At 45.2% G+C, this 24,074-nt stretch overlaps 1 protein-coding gene across 2 annotated transcripts in view; it reads left to right on the top strand.

The window, feature by feature from the left end:
- Positions 1–24,074, top strand: part of SLC39A4 (solute carrier family 39 member 4) — a 132,744-nt gene that overhangs the window by 19,888 nt on the left and 88,782 nt on the right. The window contains exon 2 of one of the 2 annotated variants that reach the window (XM_069732109.1): positions 9,190–9,432. The exons of the other annotated variant lie outside the window; for it this stretch is intronic. Coding sequence (XP_069588210.1) covers positions 9,190–9,432 — 243 coding nt within the window. The remainder of the gene's footprint in view (positions 1–9,189; positions 9,433–24,074) is intronic. 2 annotated transcript variants of the gene reach the window in all.

Here is a 24,074-nt window from a genome sequence, read left to right as displayed (position 1 = left end):
GGGTGAGTCTTGAGCAGATTCATTATTTGGGTGAGTCTTGAGCAGATTCATTATTCGGGTGACTCGAGAAGATTCATCATCTGGGTGAGTCTTGGGCAGATTCATTATTTGGGTGAGTCTTGGGCAGATTCATTATTTGGATGAGTCTTGGGCAGATTCATTATTTGGATGAGTCTTGGGCAGATTCATTATTTGGATGAGTCTTGGGCAGATTCATTATTTGGATGAGTCTTGGGCAGATTTATTATTTGGATGAGTCTTGGGCAGATTCATTATTTGGATGAGTCTTGGGCAGATTCATTATTTGGGTGAGTCTTGGGCAGATTCATTATTTGGGTGAGTCTTGGGCAGATTCATTATTTGGATGAGTCTTGGGCAGATTCATTATTTGGGTGAGTCTTGGGTAGATTCATTATTTGGGTGAGTCTTGGGCAGATTCATTATTTGGGTGAGTCTTGGGCAGATTCATTATTTGGGTGAGTCTTGAGCAGATTCATTATTTGGGTGTGTCTTGAGCAGATTCATTATTCGGGTGACTCGAGAAGATTCATCATCTGGGTGAGTCTTGGGCAGATTCATTATTTGGGTGAGTCTTGGGCAGATTCATTATTTGGATGAGTCTTGGGCAGATTCATTATTTGGATGAGTCTTGGGCAGATTCATTATTTGGATGAGTCTTGGGCAGATTCATTATTTGGATGAGTCTTGGGCAGATTCATTATTTGGATGAGTCTTGGGCAGATTCATTATTTGGATGAGTCTTGGGCAGATTCATTATTTGGGTGAGTCTTGGGCAGATTCATTATTTGGATGAGTCTTGGGCAGATTCACTATTTGGGTGAGTCTTGGGCAGATTCATTCCTTCGGTGAGTCTTGAGCAGATTCATTATTTGGATGAGTCTTGGGCAGATTCACTATTTGGGTGAGTCTTGGGCAGATTCATTCCTTCGGTGAGTCTTGGGAAGATTCATTATTTGGGTGAGTCTTGGGCAAATTCATTATTTGGATGAGTCTTGAACAGATTCATTATTTGGGTGAGTCTTGGGCAGATTCATTATTTGGGTGAGTCTTGGGCAGATTCATTCCTTCGGTGAGTCTTGAGCAGATTCATTATTTGGTTGAGTCTTGGGCAGATTCATTCCTTCGGTGAGTCTTGGGCAGATTCATTCCTTCGGTGAGTCCTGGGCAGATTCATTATTTGGGTGAGTCTTGGGCAGATTCATTCCTTCGGTGAGTCTTGGGCAGATTCATTCCTTCGGTGAGTCTTGAGCAGATTCATTATTTGGGTGAGTCTTGGGCAGATTCATTCCTTCGGTGAGTCTTGGGCAGATTCATTCCTTCGGTGAGTCTTGGGCAGATTCATTATTTGGATGAGTCTTGAGCAGATTCATTATTTGGGTGAGTCTTGGGCAGATTCATTATTTGGGCGAGTCTTGAGCAGATTCATTATTTGGATGAGTCTTGAGCAGATTCATTATTTGGTTGAGTCTTGGGCAGATTCATTCCTTCGGTGAGTCTTGGGCAGATTCATTATTTGGTTGAGTCTTGGGCAGATTCATTCCTTCGGTGAGTCTTGAGCAGATTCATTATTTGGATGAGTCTTGGGCAGATTCATTATTTGGATGAGTCTTGGGCAGATTCATTATTTGGATGAGTCTTGGGCAGATTCATTATTTGGGTGAGTCTTGGGCAGATTCAGTATTTGGGTGAATCTTGGGCAGATTCAGTATTTGGGTGAATCTTGGGCAGATTCATTATTTGGATGAGTCTTGGGCAGATTCATTATTTGGGTGAGTCTTGGGCAGATTCATTATTTGGGTGAGTCTTGGGCAGATTCATTATTTGGGTGAGTCTTGGGCAGATTCATTATTTGGGTGAGTCTTGAGCAGATTCATTATTTGGGTGAGTCTTGAGCAGATTCATTATTCGGGTGACTCGAGAAGATTCATCATCTGGGTGAGTCTTGGGCAGATTCATCATTTGGGTGAGTCTTGGGCAGATTCATTATTTGGATGAGTCTTGGGCAGATTCATTATTTGGATGAGTCTTGGGCAGATTCATTATTTGGATGAGTCTTGGGCAGATTCATTATTTGGATGAGTCTTGGGCAGATTCATTATTTGGATGAGTCTTGGGCAGATTCATTATTTGGATGAGTCTTGGGCAGATTCATTATTTGGATGAGTCTTGGGCAGATTCATTATTTGGATGAGTCTTGGGCAGATTCATTATTTGGATGAGTCTTGGGCAGATTCACTATTTGGGTGAGTCTTGGGCAGATTCATTCCTTTGGTGAGTCTTGAGCAGATTCATTATTTGGTTGAGTCTTGGGCAGATTCATTCCTTCGGTGAGTCTTGGGCAGATTCATTATTTGGGTGAGCCTTGGGCAGATTCATTACTTGGATGAGTCTTGAGCAGATTCATTATTTGGGTGAGTCTTGGGCAGATTCATTATTTGGGTGAGTCTTGGGCAGATTCATTCCTTCGGAGAGTCTTGAGCAGATTCATTATTTGGTTGAGTCTTGGGCAGATTCATTCCTTCGGTGAGTCTTGGGCAGATTCATTCCTTCGGTGAGTCCTGGGCAGATTCATTATTTGGTTGAGTCTTGGGCAGATTCATTCCTTCGGTGAGTCTTGGGCAGATTCATTCCTTCGGTGAGTCTTGGGCAGATTCATTATTTGGATGAGTCTTGAGCAGATTCATTATTTGGGTGAGTCTTGGGCAGATTCATTATTTGGGCGAGTCTTGAGCAGATTCATTATTTGGATGAGTCTTGAGCAGATTCATTATTTGGTTGAGTCTTGGGCAGATTCATTCCTTCGGTGAGTCTTGGGCAGATTCATTATTTGGATGAGTCTTGGGCAGATTCATTATTTGGATGAGTCTTGGGCAGATTCATTATTTGGGTGAGTCTTGGGCAGATTCATTATTTGGGTGAGTCTTGGGCAGATTCATTATTTGGGTCAGTCTTGGGCAGATTCATTATTTGGGTCAGTCTTGGGCAGATTCATTATTTGGGTGAGTCTTGGGCAGATTCATTATTTGGGTGAGTCTTGGGCAGATTCATTATTTGGGTGAGTCTTGGGCAGATTCATTATTTGGATGAGTCTTGGGCAGATTCATTATTTGGGTGAGTCTTGGGCAGATTCATTATTTGGATGAGTCTTGGGCAGATTCATTATTTGGGTGAGTCTTGGGCAGATTCATTATTTGGATGAGTCTTGGGCAGATTCATTATTTGGATGAGTCTTGGGCAGATTCATTATTTGGATGAGTCTTGGGCAGATTCATTATTTGGGTGAGTCTTGGGCAGATTCATTATTTGGGTGAGTCTTGGGCAGATTCATTATTTGGATGAGTCTTGGGCAGATTCATTATTTGGGTGAGTCTTGGGCAGATTCATTATTTGGGTGAGTCTTGGGCAGATTCATTATTTGGGTGAGTCTTGGGCAGATTCATTATTTGGGTGAGTCTTGAGCAGATTCATTATTTGGGTGAGTCTTGAGCAGATTCATTATTCGGGTGACTCGAGAAGATTCATCATCTGGGTGAGTCTTGGGCAGATTCATTATTTGGGTGAGTCTTGGGCAGATTCATTATTTGGATGAGTCTTGGGCAGATTCATTATTTGGATGAGTCTTGGGCAGATTCATTATTTGGATGAGTCTTGGGCAGATTCATTATTTGGATGAGTCTTGGGCAGATTCATTATTTGGATGAGTCTTGGGCAGATTCATTATTTGGATGAGTCTTGGGCAGATTCATTATTTGGATGAGTCTTGGGCAGATTCATTATTTGGATGAGTCTTGGGCAGATTCATTATTTGGATGAGTCTTGGGCAGATTCACTATTTGGGTGAGTCTTGGGCAGATTCATTCCTTCGGTGAGTCTTGAGCAGATTCATTATTTGGTTGAGTCTTGGGCAGATTCATTCCTTCGGTGAGTCTTGGGAAGATTCATTATTTGGGTGAGTCTTGGGCAAATTCATTATTTGGATGAGTCTTGAGCAGATTCATTATTTGGGTGAGTCTTGGGCAGATTCATTATTTGGGTGAGTCTTGGGCAGATTCATTCCTTCGGTGAGTCTTGAGCAGATTCATTATTTGGTTGAGTCTTGGGCAGATTCATTCCTTCGGTGAGTCTTGGGCAGATTCATTCCTTCGGTGAGTCCTGGGCAGATTCATTATTTGGTTGAGTCTTGGGCAGATTCATTCCTTCGGTGAGTCTTGGGCAGATTCATTCCTTCGGTGAGTCTTGGGCAGATTCATTATTTGGATGAGTCTTGAGCAGATTCATTATTTGGGTGAGTCTTGGGCAGATTCATTATTTGGGCGAGTCTTGAGCAGATTCATTATTTGGATGAGTCTTGAGCAGATTCATTATTTGGTTGAGTCTTGGGCAGATTCATTCCTTCGGTGAGTCTTGGGCAGATTCATTATTTGGTTGAGTCTTGGGCAGATTCATTCCTTCGGTGAGTCTTGAGCAGATTCATTATTTGGATAAGTCTTGAGCAGATTCATTATTTGGGTGAGTCTTGGGCAGATTCATTATTTGGGTGAGTCTTGAGCAGATTCATTATTCGGGTGACTCGAGAAGATTCATCATCTGGGTGAGTCTTGGGCAGATTCATTATTTGGATGAGTCTTGGGCAGATTCATTATTTGGATGAGTCTTGGGCAGATTCATTATTTGGATGAGTCTTGGGCAGATTCATTATTTGGAAGAGTCTTGGGCAGATTCATTATTTGGATGAGTGTTGGGCAGATTCACTATTTGGGTGAGTCTTGGGCAGATTCATTCCTTTGGTGAGTCTTGAGCAGATTCATTATTTGGTTGAGTCTTGGGCAGATTCATTCCTTCGGTGAGTCTTGGGCAGATTCATTATTTGGGTGAGCCTTGGGCAGATTCATTACTTGGATGAGTCTTGAGCAGATTCATTATTTGGGTGAGTCTTGGGCAGATTCATTATTTGGGTGAGTCTTGGGCAGATTCATTCCTTCGGAGAGTCTTGAGCAGATTCATTATTTGGTTGAGTCTTGGGCAGATTCATTCCTTCGGTGAGTCTTGGGCAGATTCATTCCTTCGGTGAGTCCTGGGCAGATTCATTATTTGGTTGAGTCTTGGGCAGATTCATTCCTTCGGTGAGTCTTGGGCAGATTCATTCCTTCGGTGAGTCTTGGGCAGATTCATTATTTGGATGAGTCTTGAGCAGATTCATTATTTGGGTGAGTCTTGGGCAGATTCATTATTTGGGCGAGTCTTGAGCAGATTCATTATTTGGATGAGTCTTGAGCAGATTCATTATTTGGTTGAGTCTTGGGCAGATTCATTCCTTCGGTGAGTCTTGGGCAGATTCATTATTTGGATGAGTCTTGGGCAGATTCATTATTTGGATGAGTCTTGGGCAGATTCATTATTTGGGTGAGTCTTGGGCAGATTCATTATTTGGGTGAGTCTTGGGCAGATTCATTATTTGGGTCAGTCTTGGGCAGATTCATTATTTGGGTCAGTCTTGGGCAGATTCATTATTTGGGTGAGTCTTGGGCAGATTCATTATTTGGGTGAGTCTTGGGCAGATTCATTATTTGGGTGAGTCTTGGGCAGATTCATTATTTGGATGAGTCTTGGGCAGATTCATTATTTGGGTGAGTCTTGGGCAGATTCATTATTTGGATGAGTCTTGGGCAGATTCATTATTTGGGTGAGTCTTGGGCAGATTCATTATTTGGATGAGTCTTGGGCAGATTCATTATTTGGATGAGTCTTGGGCAGATTCATTATTTGGATGAGTCTTGGGCAGATTCATTATTTGGGTGAGTCTTGGGCAGATTCATTATTTGGGTGAGTCTTGGGCAGATTCATTATTTGGGTGAGTCTTGGGCAGATTCATTATTTGGGTGAGTCTTGGGCAGATTCATTATTTGGGTGAGTGTTGGGCAGATTCATTATTTGGGTGAGTCTTGGGCAGATTCATTATTTGGGTGAGTCTTGAGCAGATTCATTATTTGGGTGAGTCTTGAGCAGATTCATTATTCGGGTGACTCGAGAAGATTCATCATTTGGGTGAGTCTTGGGCAGATTCATTATTTGGGTGAGTCTTGGGCAGATTCATTATTTGGATGAGTCTTGGGCAGATTCATTATTTGGATGAGTCTTGGGCAGATTCATTATTTGGATGAGTCTTGGGCAGATTCATTATTTGGATGAGTCTTGGGCAGATTCATTATTTGGATGAGTCTTGGGCAGATTCATTATTTGGATGAGTCTTGGGCAGATTCATTATTTGGATGAGTCTTGGGCAGATTCATTATTTGGATGAGTCTTGGGCAGATTCACTATTTGGGTGAGTCTTGGGCAGATTCATTCCTTCGGTGAGTCTTGAGCAGATTCATTATTTGGTTGAGTCTTGGGCAGATTCATTCCTTCGGTGAGTCTTGGGAAGATTCATTATTTGGGTGAGTCTTGGGCAAATTCATTATTTGGATGAGTCTTGAGCAGATTCATTATTTGGGTGAGTCTTGGGCAGATTCATTATTTGGGTGAGTCTTGGGCAGATTCATTCCTTCGGTGAGTCTTGAGCAGATTCATTATTTGGTTGAGTCTTGGGCAGATTCATTCCTTCGGTGAGTCTTGGGCAGATTCATTCCTTCGGTGAGTCCTGGGCAGATTCATTATTTGGTTGAGTCTTGGGCAGATTCATTCCTTCGGTGAGTCTTGGGCAGATTCATTCCTTAGGTGAGTCTTGGGCAGATTCATTATTTGGATGAGTCTTGAGCAGATTCATTATTTGGGTGAGTCTTGGGCAGATTCATTATTTGGGCGAGTCTTGAGCAGATTCATTATTTGGATGAGTCTTGAGCAGATTCATTATTTGGTTGAGTCTTGGGCAGATTCATTCCTTCGGTGAGTCTTGGGCAGATTCATTATTTGGTTGAGTCTTGGGCAGATTCATTCCTTCGGTGAGTCTTGAGCAGATTCATTATTTGGATAAGTCTTGAGCAGATTCATTATTTGGGTGAGTCTTGGGCAGATTCATTATTTGGGTGAGTCTTGGGCAGATTCATTATTTGGATGAGTCTTGAGCAGATTCACTATTTGGGTGAGTCTTGGGCAGATTCATTATTTGGGCGAGTCTTGAGCAGAGTCATTATTTGGGCGAGTCTTGGGCAGATTCATTATTTGGGTGAGTCTTGGGCAGATTTATTCCTTCGGTGAGTCTTGAGCAGATTCATTATTTGGTTGAGTCTTGGGCAGATTCATTCCTTCGGTGAGTCTTGGGAAGTTTCATTATTTGGATGAGTCTTGGGCAGATTCATTATTTGGGCGAGTCTTGAGCAGATTCATTATTTGGGTGAGTCTTGGGCAGATTCATTATTTGGGTGAGTCTTGGGCAGATTCATTCCTTCGGTGAGTCTTGAGCAGATTCATTATTTGGTTGAGTCTTGGGCAGATTCATTCCTTCGGTGAGTCTTGGGAAGTTTCATTATTTGGATGAGTCTTGAGCAGATTCATTATTTGGTTGAGTCTTGGGCAGATTCATTTCTTCGGTGAGTCTTGAGCAGATTCATTATCTGGGTGAGTCTTGGGCAGATTCATTATTTGGGTGAGTCTTGAGCAGATTCATTATTTGGATGAGTCTTGAGCAGATTCATTATTTGGGTGAGTCTTGGGCAGATTCATTATTTGGATGAGTCTTGGGCAGATTCATTATTTGGGTGAGTCTTGGGCAGATTCATTATTTGAATGAGTCTTGGGCAGATTCATTATTTGGGTGAGTCTTGGGCAGATTCATTATTTGGGTGAGTCTTGGGCAGATTCATTATTTGGATCAGTCTTGGGCAGATTCATTATTTGGGTGAGTCTTGGGCAGATTCATTATTTGGGTGAGTCTTGAGCAGATTCATTATTTGGGTGAGTCTTGAGCAGATTCATTATTTGGGTGAGTCTTGGGCAGATTCATTATTTGGGTGAGTCTTGGGCAGATTCATTATTTGGGTGAGTCTTGGGCAGATTCATTATTTGGGTGAGTCTTGAGCAGATTCATTATTTGGGTGAGTCTTGGGCAGATTCATTATTTGGGTCAGTCTTGGGCAGATTCATTATTTGGGTGAGTCTTGGGCAGATTCATTATTTGGGTGAGTCTTGGGCAGATTCATTATTTGGGTGAGTCTTGGGCAGATTCATTATTTGGGTGAGTCTTGAGCAGATTCATTATTTGGGTGAGTCTTGGGCAGATTCATTATTTGGGTCAGTCTTGGGCAGATTCATTATTTGGGTGAGTCTTGGGCAGATTCATTATTTGGGTGAGTCTTGGGCAGATTCATTATTTGGGTGAGTCTTGAGCAGATTCATTATTTGGGTGAGTCTTGGGCAGATTCATTATTTGGGTGAGTCTTGGGCAGATTCATTATTTGGGTCAGTCTTGGGCAGATTCATTATTTGGGTGAGTCTTGGGCAGATTCATTATTTGGGTGAGTCTTGGGCAGATTCATTCCTTCGGTGAGTCTTGGGCAGAGTCATTATTTGGGTGAGTCTTAAGCAGGTTCATGGTTTGCTAGTGAATCTTATCCATGTTTAGTGTTTCTTACTTCTTAACGGGAACCTGTCATCTGATTTTTGCTGCACAAATAACAAGCAGCATGAATTGGAGCACGGTTGCATGATTGCAGCCAGATATATTTTTTGCTTGCTGCGTTTTTTTACAGAAGCCATCGGCTGGTACTAGTTCCATCTTTCCAGCACCGCTACTAGTGATTTATTAATCTGTCCCATGGCTAGACACCTATTTCCTGGAGTGGGGCTGAGAGAAGCCAGCAGGGGTGATGCCGAACTTGTCTCATCTCCAGTTATGTTCCTCAAACTATACTTTCTCTCAAACAATTGAGCATTTCATGGAAAACTACCCTTGCCTGCAATCATACAGCCAGGCTGTGATTCATGCTGCTCATGTACTAACTGCTGGGGAACTACAGAGAGGACACGACTTCTCCAGGACATATGGTCAGAAGAGGTGCTAAAAGTTCTTATTACCTGTATCTGTGCCACAAAATTGATGCATGTCCTTGGATGAACATATGCACGGCAGCAAGGGTTATGATCATACTATCCAATACTACACATACTATAAACACTACGCATAATATTTTTATAGCTGGTAGATATGGAATTTGACATTTCTCTCCACAGTGTCTGACTCCATCCATCTTGTTTAATTCACTGAAGAAATCTCCAGAATCCCAGCTTGATGCCCAGGGATTTGCAGCTTTATCTGGTGGTTTGCTGAGCTACATCTCAGACCCATCATCCACCTGTGGAGCCGTCAAAGTTGGAAATTGGTTGAAAAGCCTCCTGCCTGAGAATTATCAAGCCTTGGAGACTACACTCTATATCATCACAACCATACTATCCCACTACAAGCCAAATGATCAGGTAAAGGACCAAGGGGGCACATAGTGATAACAAGGAATGACTAAAAAATGTAGGGAAGACAAGTAAGGGATGAGCAGATGTGAAGAAGACAATGGAGGGGCATGGCGAGATATGAAGACAAGGTAAGGATGAGGAGCAAATGATCAAGGGATGAGTGGATGTGGAGAAGACAATATAAGAGGGATGACAAGATGTGAAGGCAAGGCTCAGCTGAGGAGAGGATGATGGAGGAACGAGTGGATGTGGAGAAGACAATATATGAGGGATGACAAGATGTGAAGGCAAGGCACAGCTGAGGAGAGGATGATGGAGGAACGAGTGGATGTGGAGAAGACAATATATGAGGGATGACAAGATGTGAAGAGAAGGCTCAGCTGAGGAGAGGATGATGGAGGAATGAGTGGATGTGGAGAAGACAATATATGAGGGATGACAAGATGTGAAGAGAAGGCTCAGCTGAGGAGAGGATGATGGAGGGATGAGTGGATGTGGAGAAGATAATGAAGGAAGAATGATGAGATGTGAAGGCAAGGCTCAGCTGAGGAGAGGATGATGGAGGGATGAGTGGATGTGGAGAAGACAATATATGAGGGATGACAAGATGTGATAGAGAAGGCTCAGCTGAGGAGAGGATGATGGAGGGATGAGTGGATGTGGAGAAGATAATGAAGGAAGAATGATGAGATGTGAAGATGAAGAGACGATCATGGAGAGATGAGAGGATGTGGAGAAGACAATATAAGAGGGATGACAAGATGTGAAGGCAAGGCTCAGCTGAGGAGAGGATGATGGAGGGATGAGAGGATGTGGAGAAGACAATATAAGAGGGATGACAAGATGTGAAGGCAAGGCTCAGCTGAGGAGAGGATGATGGAGGAATGAGTGAATGTGGAGAAGATAATGAAGGAAGGATGATGAGATGTGAAAACAAGGTGAAGGTGAAGAGAGGGTCATGGAGGGATGAGTGGATGTGGAGAAGACAATGGAGGAGGGATGACAAGATGTGAAGAGAAGGATGACAAGAGTATGGTGGAGGGATGACTGGATGTCGAGATGACAGAGCAGTGACGAGATGTAAAAACAACAATGAAGGAGCCATGAAGAAATGTGGAGAAGATAATGTAGGAAGGATGAGGAGATGTGAGACTAAGGTAAGGATGGGGAGATGATATTGGCGGGATGAGTGGATGTGAAGACAGACCAATGACAAGATGTAAAAAAGACAATGGAGGAATCATGAGAAATTGTGGAGAAGATAACAGAGGAGGGATGAGGAGATGTGAGGATTTTTGCAGCGCATTAATCTCTGTACTGTCCAGCCGTTCAACAGTGAAGAAGATATATTTATTCAGGAATAAAGATCACAGCTTACAACTGGTGCATCTTATAGCTTAGTATCTTGTCTGTCAGCCTACAAAGTGAAAGTAAAATGTTCTCCAGCTACACACACAGTGAGTGAAAAGGAACGTCCTGTGTTTTTTTTTTCAACAATGCATTATTGGTAGTAATGATCGAATAGTGAAATATTCAGATCCTGGAAGATCGGCACTAGTGTAGTGTGCTCATTACTCGGGTTTTCTGAGTATTTGGGGCGCGCATGTGGGGATTTCCTAACAAACAGGCAATCCCTGCATGTGTTCAGGCTGTCTAGCAGCCGCAAATCATGCAGCTGCAGGGACTCAAACATAATCTACAAGCACGCCCCAGATACTTGGAGAACACCCGAGCATGTTCGGAAAACCACACGCGCTCATCACTAACTGGCACGAATAACAAATCCAAGGCACGTCAATGGGAAAGCCGAATATTTTTCTGCTGGACCCAACACACAGGTCTGGGGGCCGGAGAAAAAAGCTGAAATGGATGGAAAGAGCTAAAACAAAATGGGACCAGCATGGAGGAGATGCCGCAGGTCTTTCCAACTCATGTGGTATCTGGGAATAATGCTGTCAGACTATTGTGCCGGTTTTAAGGATTTATAAAAAGACCTACCAAACCAAACCTAAGTTGGTAGCGCCATACGGAATGGACCCCATATAATGCTCCATACAGTATATGATCGGCCCCATACTACAGTATACTGTGTCCCATATATTGCTCCATACAGAATGGGCCCATATAATGTTCCAAAAATAATTGGCCCCATAAGATGCTCCATGTAAATGGGCCCCCCATAATGCTCCATATATAATTGGCCATATAAAATGCTCCATATATAATTGGCCATATAAAATGCTCCATGTATAATTAGTCCCATAAGATGCTCCCTATAGAATTGGTCCCATAAGATGCTCCATATTAAATTGGCCCCATATAATGCTTCATATATGGGCCCCTTCTGATGGTCCCCATATATTAACATAGTAACATAGTAACATAGTTAGTAAGGCCGAAAAAAGACATTTGTCCATCCAGTTCAGCCTATATTCCATCATAATAAATCCCCAGATCTACGTCCTTCTACAGAACCTAATAATTGTATGATACAATATTGTTCTGCTCCAGGAAGACATCCAGGCCTCTCTTGAACCCCTCGACTGAGTTCGCCATCACCACCTCCTCAGGCAAGCAATTCCAGATTCTCACTGCCCTAACAGTAAAGAATCCTCTTCTATGTTGGTGGAAAAACCTTCTCTCCTCCAGACGCAAAGAATGCCCCCTTGTGCCCGTCACCTTCCTTGGTATAAACAGATCCTCAGCGAGATATTTGTATTGTCCCCTTATATACTTATACATGGTTATTAGATCGCCCCTCAGTCGTCTTTTTTCTAGACTAAATAATCCTAATTTCGCTAATCTATCTGGGTATTGTAGTTCTCCCATCCCCTTTATTAATTTTGTTGCCCTCCTTTGTACTCTCTCTAGTTCCATTATATCCTTCCTGAGCACCAGGAATATTGCTCCAAATATAAAAAAAAAAATGAAATACTCACCTCTCGTTGCTTGTCGCTGCTCTGGACTCCTCACCGTCGGCGTCTTCCTGCTCTCTGTGCTGTGACTGCTCAGGCATAGGGCGCGCACTGGTGATGTCATCGTGCCCTCTGACCTGGACGTCAGAGTCAGAGGATGGAAGACGCTGCAGCGCTGGAACCGGGAGAGGTAAGTATCGCAAGTGTCGGGGCCCGGAGCAGGCGGGGGGTCCACTCGTGGGGGCCGGCACTATAGCACGCCAGTGTCCACGACGACGAGTGGGCCCCCTGCCTGCTCAGGGCCCCGGCACTTGACCGGTTGAGCTATACGAACAACTTCAGGGAGAACCTGGGACCAGGTCAATCCCCTGATTCCTCTCAAAAAGACAATCAATATCGACATCAAGATCTCTTCCACCCGGCCGACGCTCTGCCCTTTGTGACACCCAGAAAATGTACGAATGCACAAGAATCAACATGACGAGTTTCACACCCTCTGAAAAGCAAACACTGAAGTTAATGGAGTAATAAATCCGGTCTGATGTACTTTGAAAAACAAGAGGAACGCCATCTACCAATATGCTGAATTTCAGGGATAGACAAACCAGCCCGGGCCGCATCTGTAGCCGCTCCAATCCTGAATGAGTGGGTACCAATCTCGCTAGGACGGAGGCCCAGGCAAAGGAAGGATTTAGGAAAGAGAGGTTGGAACTAAAATACCATCGGGGGAACCGTCCTCATGGGAGAAAAAAGCTTCACCAGAATGGCGGACTGCTAAATAATTGTGAACTAGATTTACGGGACACATAGGACCAGAAACTGCAAAAAGAAAGACCCAGGAACCCAGACTCGACGGGTCAGTCTTGGATTTACGAATACGAATCCCTGCTCGCAAGCTTACAATCTAAGAGGAAAAGGGGAGACGAGAGGTGGATGGTAACAATTGCTTTCGATGTTTGGACCAGCCATAGTGTAAGGCTCGGGTGTTCTTATAAAGCTGCATGAACAAGTTAACAGTACAGACACAGAGGGCTATTAAATGCATAAATCATGTGAGAACATGATATGAGGAACCTGGTTATAGTGAAAAATTTTGAATGGGAAACAACACAGGGATCGTTAGGTTAATGCATTGAGGCGGTAGGCCAGTCTGAACAAATGAGTTTTTAGGGTACGCTTAAAACTGTTCGGATTGGGGATTAATCGTATTAACCTAGGTAGTGCATTCCAAAGAATTGGCGCAGCACGTGTAAAGTCTTGGAGACGGGAGTGGGAGGTTCTGATTATTGAGGATGCTAACCTGAGGTCATTAGCGGAGCGGAGGGCACGGGTAGGGTGGTAGACTGAGACCAGGGAGGAGATGTAGGGTGGTGCTGAGCCATGGAGGGCACGGTAGGGTGGTAGGCTGAGACCAGGGAGGAGATGTAGGGTGGTGCTGAGCCATGGAGGGCACGGTAGGGTGGTAGACTGAGACCAGAGAGGAGATGTAGGGTGGTGCTGAGCCATGGACAGCTCGGGTAGGGTGGTAGGCTGAGACCAGGGAGGAGATGTAGGGTGGTGCTGAGCCATGGACAGCTCGGGTAGGGTGGTAGGCTGAGACCAGGGAGGAGATGTAGGGTGGTGCTGAGCCATGGAGGGCACAGGTAGGGTGGTAGACTGAGACCAGAGAGGAGATGTAGGGTGGTGCTGAGCCATGGAGTGCTTTGTGGATGAGGGTAGTAGTTTTGTACTGGATTCTGGAGTGGATGGGTAGCCAGTGTAATGACTGGCACAAGGTAGAGGCATCGGTGTAACGGTTGGTGAGGAATATGATCCTGGCAGCAGCATTCAGGACAGATAGGAGCAGGGAGAGTTTGGTAAGAGGGAGGCCGATTAGTAGAGCGTTACAATAGTCCAGACGAGAATGAATAAGTGAAACAGTCAGAGTTTTTGCAGAGTGGAAATTAAGAAAGGGTCGAATTCTAGAAATGTTTTTGAGGTGCAGATAACAAGAGCGAGCCAGTGATCGGATGTGGGGGGTGAATGAAAGCTCGGAATCAAGTATGACCCCAAGGCAGCGGGCATGTTGCTGGGGAGTAATGGTGGAACCGCACACGGAAATGGCAATGACAGAGGTGACGTTAGCCAAACGGGTAAGCAAACTGAAAGAAATCGGCCATCTGTTCTCCTGACCTTTGATGGCCTGACGAATGATAAAAAAAACTTGGTGACTTTCGTCCAACCAAAAGGCGGAAATAAAAAGCCAAACCAGATATGCGATTCTGAGCAACAGCCTCAGATACCCCCATACATCGCAGGTGAAGTAGGTAATCAATGGTGACTTCCAAATAAATGTCCTGGGAGGACAAACTCTGTCAGTACCCCACTAAACTACACCACTCCTTCCATGCCTTACTGTAAGAACGACATGTAGACAGGGCAACCGAGGATCTCACCAGGTCCATTAAACATCCTCCACCACTTGCCACATGAGGGACGGGCATGGGTGCCTCTCTAGTTTGGCCGTGGGTAAACCGTTCTGAAATTTATGACAAGGGGAACTCTTTCCAGACCAGCAAATCAACTTGTAAAGGTGGTTGTATATGAATTTTGTGAAGGGGAAACGTGATAACTCTGGTTGACAGAGACAGATGTCTAGAAAAAATTATTCCCATGGACATTACACGGCATGCGAATGTGAGAAGACCCAACAATGACTGCATCTGTCATAGAGTAACTTTTCAGACAGGGCAAAAACCTTCAATCAATGACAGCAGTTTTGAAATTGTTTCAGAATGAAGACAGAAAACCATTGTCATGGAATCAATCTCAATCCATAAAAAAGATAGGATAATGGAAGGAACAAAAGTTTGTTTTTCGGATACAGGAACACCAAAGCGTGACATGAGAAAACGGAAAGTGTCAAACAAAAACTAGCAGGACCCGGAGTCCTTAGGACCCACAAACAAAAAATCAATAAGCTAATGGGTAATCGCTTGGGAACCGGTCTCATATTTGACTCCCCATTCCAGGAAAGTACCGAATAATTTGAAATAATAGCAAGAAATAGAACAATCCATAGGCAACCGTGTGTCATAATAATAAGAACCGTCTACAAAGCAACCCAACAGATGATGACAATCCGGATGAACTGGCAAAAGACCCAAAGCAGACTCAATGTGTGATTTTGCTATTAAAGCCCCTGGGCCAGCATCCCTAATCAACATGATAGCCCGATCAAAGGAAACGTATGTGACCGATGCGTCGTTTCATGAAATGCCGTCATTCAGTGACGATCCTTTGGGGTAAGAGAGGTGTTGAATGAGTCAAAACTTGCCAGGCTCTTTCTTGGGAACAAACCCTAACAGGGAAATGCTCAAATTGTAAAACGGTGGGGTTGAGAATGGACCTTTTATTCTGCCTAGGGAGACCTCTTTCTGAACCTTATCTGTAAGAATTAGCAGAAAATCGCGTGCCGTTTTTAAGTTGGGAAAAAAGATGTCTGTCTACTGAAAGAAAAGGGGATGAAAAAAAAACGTAAATGACACCAAAACATTGACATCAACCCCCCCAACTGTTACCCCACTTGCCACCGCAACAGGGCCAGTGGGAAGAGCGAGGCTAAGTGCCAGAATTGGCGCATCTCAGAGACGCGCCTTTCTGGGGTGGCTGAGAGCTCATGTTTTTAGCTGGGGGAGGGGGGCGCCAGTATCCATGGCCTCTTCCTAGACTATTAACGTCAGCCCACAGCTGTCTGCATAGCCTTTGCTGGTTATTAATTATGAGGGAACTCAATGTCAGTTTTTGGGGGGTTTCCCATTCTAATAGCCAGTAAAGGATAAGTATACAATTGTGAACTGATATTAATAGCCTGGGAAGCTCCATTGGTATTACCCCCTTCCCAGGATATAAACATCTACCCTCAGTTACTGGCTTTCCCTGTGCTGGCTATGAAAATTGCAAGGGGGCCCACACCATTTTTTTTCCAATAAATAATCTTGTATTAATTAAATACAAGTCCTGTAATTTGCACACACACTGCACTAATTGTATTTGTCACTGACATCTGTATATCTATCTATTCTATATGTATGTACTGTGTGTAATCCATCTCTTCTATCCTGTCGGCTCCTGCAGTGATTTTAAAGAACCCGACAGATGAATTACCGGCTTTTCTTCTATCTATCTCTCTATGCAATATAAAGACATGTATACAGCTCTGGAGAAAATGAAGAGACCACTGCCCAGTTGTATAATAATCCGCTTTTCTCCATGTCTGAGCCATTCCATTCCAGTGTCAGCTGAATTCCCCCCAGAGTTCGTCTCATTCTACTTAATGCGCTTCTGATTAGTGATCACCTGAACCAAATCTTATTTATTAAAGGAAAGTATAAACCCCGCTGTGGTGTTCACAATCCTCCTGCAATAGGACAAGCTGGATGGCAAAACAGGTGCTAGTAATATCCCAAAAGTAATAGGAATGAAAAAATAACATTTAACCATTGAAAAGGAGAGGAAAAGAAAAGTCTTGAGTGAGAAAAAGAAGGGCTGAATTTTGGCTTTACTAGCAGAGGGGCACAGCGTCATGTTACCTCCAGCCTTAACATTTTTAAGGCTGGCTTCACATTTGCGGTTGTGCCCGCGGCGTTTTGGACGCATACATCCGCATGCGTTGTGTATTTTGTGTATTCCTATCTTTAACATTAGATAGGTTGCGTTTTGCCGCGTTTGATGACGCATGCGTCGTTTGGTCGTCTGCGGTTTGGCGCGGTAAACGCTACATGTAGTAATTTCAGAGGCGTCAATTTGCCGCCTAGAAATGTATGCGGTTGTTAGCGGAAGGAATGCTTTGTAAAAACGTATTACAGTCTATGTGAACGCATGCGTTTTACCACAGGAAAACATGTCTAGACACTGATTAGTCCCCCCACATAAAGTGATAAAAGGAGGGAGTGGGCATTGGCAGGTCACTACACAGCAGACTGGGAAGAAGAGCAGACAGACAATGTGAGTATCAAAGCCAATGTCTCTATTTTCTTTTTTCTCTCTCTATATGTCCTAATAATTTCTGTATTTTTTTCTTGCAGCATTCATCAGAATGTCGTCTTCTTCAGAGGAGCGTCCTGGCCCTGCACAGGGTGGAAATAAAAGTGAAGTGAGTACTCACCTCTTCGGATTGAGAAGTATTCTCTGTCACATCTACACATGTGACAATAATTTTTTTTCTTTTTCAGAACAGTTCTTCCACTGCGGTAGAGGCCAAGCAGGAGCAGCGTGGACACGGTCGTGTGGCAAGGCAGCGTGTAAGTATACCTGGCTGACTGTCCTATGCTTATTGTATCCTGACTTTACTATTATTTACTGTTCATTTCTTTACTTTGCTCTTTCTTTACCTTTTTCTTCTTGACTCCTTTTTTTATTCTTGACTTTGAATATTCTTGCCTGTTTTCTGTCTCTGTTGCTTTCTTTCTTTTCCTTATGTTAATCTCTCCAACATTAATGTATTTATTTATTTTCTAGGTTCCAGAAAAGGATGAGGACCTCATTGACAATGACATCCTCAAATTCCTGGTCCATGAGCGAGTCCCGTTGTGGGACTCCCGGGTTCTGCAGCATTCGGACGTGACGATCCGGCAGCCATGGAATGAGGTGGCCCAAGCGATGTGGGATGGCTGGGACGGCGCCCCAACTTGGGTCCGCAATGCATTTAGTAAGTATTGCAATGCGGTGTAATGCAGCTGTGACCTTGGCCGGGATCACACAACTGTGTGCGATGAGAGAAACTCCTGATCCCAGCCAAAAGTGCATTGTCTAACCATTATTTTGTGTTTTTTCAACAGTGCTCAAAGTCAAAACCCGTTGGCGTTCGATGAAGGATCGCTTCAACAAGGACCTTCGTCAGGAGAGCCGGGTTCCTAGTGGTTCTGTAGCAAGGATCCGAAAATATAAATATCACCGCATCCTGGCATTTTTGAGACCGGTCCTTGCCCAGAGAATGTTAGTACTTTTTGTGGTGTATTGGGTCGTGTTGTATTGCCGAATCTGTATTTTTCTATTCCACAGGAGTTGGCGCTTTACTATTGTAAATGTTTGGTAGTAATGTGTTTTTTTTCTTCTTTATTTCACAGCACATGGAGCAGCACTCTTGACCCTGGTTCTGGAGCGGTCCTTCATCAAACAGCCACGGACTCGTCCCAGCCATCCAGCAGCACTGCAGCAAGTGGGCATGCCACACAGACTGGAGACCAGGAAGCTGGCCCATCAGGTATTCCCCTGTCCCAGGCCTCTGCCTCTTTTTTTTGGGCTCTTCCAGGCAGCGGCAGTGGGCCTCGGACAGGTCACTCATGCCCGAGTTTTTGCACTTGAGCTCGGTCTTTCATTATGGACTCAAGGCGATAGGAGACCGACTGGATACTGCCATAAACCATATGAATACACTTATCCAAGATGTCACCAGAAGCCTTGACCAAGTGAAAGCCGACCTCCAGAGGCCAGCACATCATTTTTTCAATGAAATAGAGAAGGGCATGTTGGAACACCTTACTCCTGATCTCCAGCTTAGTGTCATGCAGGCCTGCAATGCTGCTTACGTGCAGACTATGCAGCAGAGTCGGTATTTTCAGCAGCCAGTGGTGGCATTTCCTCCTGTGCCTACACTGTCATGCTTGACCTCAATGCCAAGCTCTGCTGCATACGACTACACGGCCACCACCATTCCAAGCACTGCCGGACACCACTACCGCGCCACCACCGTGCTGAGTGCTGTTGGACAGCCCACGGCCACCACCATACCAACTGCTGCTCCTGCTTGGACATCCTCCTCTGCCACCACCATGCAGCAGCAGCAGCAGCAACAGCAGCACCCGGACCCTGGAATGGCTTTCCGCACCACCACCATGCAGCAGCCGGACCCTGGCACGGCCTTCACCACCACCACCATGCAGCAGCCGGACCCTGGCACGGCCTTCACCACCACCACCATGCAGCAGCAGGACCCTGGCACGGCCTTCACCACCACCACCATGCAGCAGCAGGACCTTGGCACGGCTTTCCCCACCACCACCGTGTAGCAGCAGGACCTTGGCACGGCCTTCACCACCACCACCATGCAGCAGCAGCGGCACACGGACCCTGACAGGTCTGCCACCATGACAAGGCCGCAAGAAATGAGCCCACCGAGGCTCCCCAGACCGCAGCGCCGATCCCAAAAAGGGAAAAACAATAAAAAGCAGCGGACTATCTCTATTCCTCCCCCCTCACCTCCCAATGTGTCTTTAATGACAGGTTTGCCTCCCCTTCCAGTGCGTCTCAGCCCTCTCATGAGTCTAGCACCATCCCCGAACTCCCAGACCCCACTACTTTAATTGCCCCTTCTCCTGCCACCCCTGCGTCGTCACAGCTACACCCCCCCAGTTCCGTCATTCTACCTCAAGCCGGCACAGTTAATATTTTGTTTGTTTTTTTTGTTTATAAATAAATGTAAATGTTTTTTGCCCCCAATACTGTTTGGTTATTTGTGTATTTCGCCGCCGGCAACACACACCGTGCTCCGAATAAGCACACTGCGCCGCACACTTTGCTTTTTTGCCACCTCATAGCTCCAGTGGTTAGTAAGTACAACACTGCAGCTCTGTGTGTTTGGTATGGAGCTATGAGTTGTCCAAAAATAATATTACTTGTATTTTCTCCATAATCTCTTCAGTCCGCTTAATCTGTGTCGCAGACTGAAGAGACAATGGCGGTAATACCAAGCAGAACTAGACTCAACAGGTCATGTTTCAAAAAACTCATTAGTTAGGACACCTGACCTGGTGAGTAGAGATCTGCCGTGTAGAACCTCCATTTTCTCTTCAGTCTATGTAATCTATGTCACACAAAGTGAAGAGACGATGGAGGTCACACACGGCATATCTGTACTCACCTGGACAGGTGTCAGAAATAGTGAATTCATGAGGCTGGGTTTTGTGCTCATGAATTCATTATTTCTCACTAGTGATGAGTGAAAATACTCGAGATTTCTTGAGCACGCTCGGGGGTCCTCCGAGTATTTTTTAGTGCTTGGAGTTTTAGTTTTTAGCGCCGCAGCTGAATGTTTTACATCTGTTAGCCAGCATAAGTACATGTGGGGATTCCCTAGTAACCAGACAACCCCCACATCTACATACAAATATAGTGCCTGGAACTTCTGAGACGTTGTCAGTAGTTTATAGAATAAAAGAACAATTTACATTTTACTCAAAAAATATAAAGAGACAAACTGAACATTTGCCAGTGGTCTCTTAAATTTTGCCAGAGCTGTATATGTGTGTGTCACTAACATATATATATACAGTATCTATGAGTTCTATGTGTATATGCAGTATGTATTCTATCTGTTCTATTCTAAGCTGTCAGTGTGATCTTACTGTACGCGCACATGATTTGCCGGCTTTTCTTAGATCGATCTATCTATGATATATATATATATATATTGTAAGGCTGCAGTAGCATCGTACGCAGTGAAGAGGCAGTGACCCACAAAGTTCCAACACAAAAGTCTCTTTAATGTGTTTCCTCACAGCATTAAAGTCCAGTTCACACAAATGCATATAACTTCAGTGTATATTATCAGTGATGATCAGTTCACACCAGTTCGTAGCACTACATATCATATGGCTTTAGATTTACAGTCCCTGAACAGGCCGGACTTCCCTTGTCCAGTTTCCCTGGGTGACCGCACGCCGTATTACAGTCTCCATATACACAGCCTCATATGTTGCAGATACTACACACGCCAGCCCCCTCTGGCTAGTTCCCGTGGGTGTCCTGCTTCACTGTATCACAGTCTCTTTACTCACACAGCCGTACACTGCCCAGGATATCCTCCAGATAGCAGCCGGGCACCATATCCACCTGTTTGCAATCATTACACATGCTAGTCCTCTTTCGGGCACAGGACATCCACCTCTAGGCACAGGACTGTCCACATCTGACTCCTTTGGGCACAGGACATCCTCCTCCAGGCACGAGACTGTCCGCATCCGAGACCAGTACCATGGATGACTTGCATTGCTGTATAAGCTGCGGGTGCGCGGCTATTCAGCTGCTCTGGGTGCTGGCTCCGCTGGCCTGTGCCTCCATGCACTCAGCCAGCGCTCTGCAGGCCTCTGCTCTGCACACTAGACTGACAAAGACGTGCACTTCACCTGAAACGACACACCCATACCTCTTACTTCAAGGCTTTTAACACACACAAACCTGTGCCTTCAGCTACGTGGAAAATCCGGACCGGAAATCCGTGACTCCCATGCACACCTATGGACTTCATCCGTCTGCATGCACAATCTGGGGAGAAGACACAGTGACCCCTACCTGTGACACAAGTCACTGCCACACATTGCAATCACAGCTACACCTGGGACTGCCATGCACACCTATGGCCTTCATACGCCTCCGTGCGCATTCTGGGGAGCACAAACAGCGCCCCCTAGCTGTAACTGGGGTCACTGCCTCACAATATACACTGCTCAAAAAAATAAAGGGAACACAAACAACAGAATATAACTCCAAGTAAATCAAACTTCTGTGAAATCAAACTGTCCACTTAGTAACAACACTGACTATCAATTTCACATGCTGTTGAGCAAATGGAACAGACAACAGATGGAAATTATTGGCAATTGCGTAGCCCGCCAGGGCCGTCGGGTACTCGGTACTGGGTCCGGTACTCACAGGGGGATGGCACGATGTCGGCGACCTGGTCCGTGGCCAAAGGCGCCTATGTTAAAGGGAAAGTCTTTAAAGGAGTTTGGAATAAAGTTTGTGTTCATGACGCCACCTGTGGTATTCGGTCAGTAGGGACCGACGCTGCTTAAAGGGGTCCTCTGGGTTGATGTTATGGGAGCTAGATGGTATAACTTCCCACGGGTGAAGTATGTCCCCAGGGCTCCCGTGTGTAGATGGAGATGGTGAATGGTGCAGTAAAGAACGAAGGACACAGGTTTGCAGTCTCTTTACCTGGTCTACTGTAGCTTCATGCAACCGCAGTCCAGGGCACCAGATCACAGGACAGGCAGGGTCCGGCCGGCTTGGAAGCAAATTCAGAGTCCACTTTACCAGGTGGAGTTAGGAGCCTTCCTCAAAGCACGGTGGTGTTGTAGTCCCTTATTGCCTATGGCTTCTGGCAAGGTCCTCACAGTTCTCTCTCTGTCCCCCATATAGGTTAGGACACAAACCCGTATGATAGGTGGTTCGAGTCTTTTTGTAGGGTCTCTATCCCCACCCGGGCTCTATGTGCCACTGTGCCTCCTGGGTGTTATGGCAGACAGGTTATGTGTAGTATGCTGTCCTGCCGGCTTCTGCTGTGCCACTTGGAGTCTGACACAACCTTGGTCTTCCGGCTACCGGTATCTCTACTCTCCAGGAAGGTAGCCCAGTCGCAGCTGTCCTCCCCTGGTGTCACTCGCCTGTGCTTCGCTCTCCTGTGTGCTCACTAAACACTGCTCTTCCTTCGGTATATCATGATCCAGGAGCTGCAGCACCTTTTCGTGGCTGCACGGCCCCTCTGTTTCCTTCCCCTCTGTCTCTCTGACAGAAACTCACTCCCTTTCCCTCCAAACCAGAATGTATATCTCAGGAAGCCATCCATAAACTGGATCAGGGCTCCCCCTTCTGGCCTGGAGTGTGAACATGTTGTATGCATTGTGGTTACCTGATAAAAGAGATCTTCCTTTGCTTCCAAGCGTGACATCACTCTCCCCGTGAGGAAAGCAATGCCACTGTGAGGACCAGGACCATGGGGTGTCTCACAATTATCAAGACACTCTCAATAAAGGAGTGGTTCTGCAGGTGGGGACCACAAACCACACCTCAGTACCAATGCTTTCTGGCTGATGTTTTCATCACTTTTGAATGTTGGTTGTGCTTTCACACTCGTGGTAGCATGAGACGGACTCTACAACCCACACAGGTGGCTCAGGTAGTGCAGCTCATCCAGGATGGCACATGTGTCTGCACAAATGATTAGAAACCAACTCCATGAGGATGGTCTGAGTGCCCGACGTCCACAGATGGGTGTTGTGCTCACAGCCCAACACCGTGCAGGACACTTGGCATTTGCCACAGAACACCAGAATTGGAAAATTCGCCACTGGCGCCTTGTGCTCTTCACAGATGAAAGCAGGTTCACAATGAGCACATGTGACATAGTCTGGAGACTGTTGTGAATTCTGCTCTTGAGTTCCCTCCAGTGGTTGTTGGTGGGAATGCAGTTGTTTCTGACTCGCAGTCCTGGCCAGGTGTATCGGATAATTACAATTCTGACTGGGATATTTAGGTGTGCAGGATCCTTTAGCCCTTGCCAGTAGTCAATTTTTCTCTGGAAGTGTTGGATCTCAGCCTGGCCTCTCCTGCTTATCTGCCAGTTCTGCAAAGATAAGTGTTTGTTTATTTTCCTGTGGCACACATGAAGTGTGCTTATTTTCAATACTGTTCGTTTGTTTTTCTTTTGTCCAGATTAGACTGTGTCTGTGTTTTCTCGGTCTGGTTGGTTTCACTGGAGTTGCAGATATACGCTCCTACATCTTTAGTTAGATGTAGGAAGGTTTTAGTATATTCTGCTGTGGATTTTTTGAAGGGTTTTAATACTGACCGCACAGAACTCTGTCCTATCCTGACCTATCTAGCTAGAGTGGCCTCCTGTGCTAAATCATGATTTTTCTGCCTGTGTGTTTTTTCCTCTCCTACTCACAGCCAATATTTGTGGGGGGCTGCCTA

Source organism: Ranitomeya imitator, chromosome 6 (genome assembly GCF_032444005.1).
Source record: "Ranitomeya imitator isolate aRanImi1 chromosome 6, aRanImi1.pri, whole genome shotgun sequence".
In the NCBI taxonomy this organism is placed as follows: Eukaryota; Metazoa; Chordata; class Amphibia; order Anura; family Dendrobatidae; genus Ranitomeya; species Ranitomeya imitator.
Note: the sequence above shows the minus strand (reverse complement) of the source record. Positions and strands in the feature narration are given on the sequence as shown.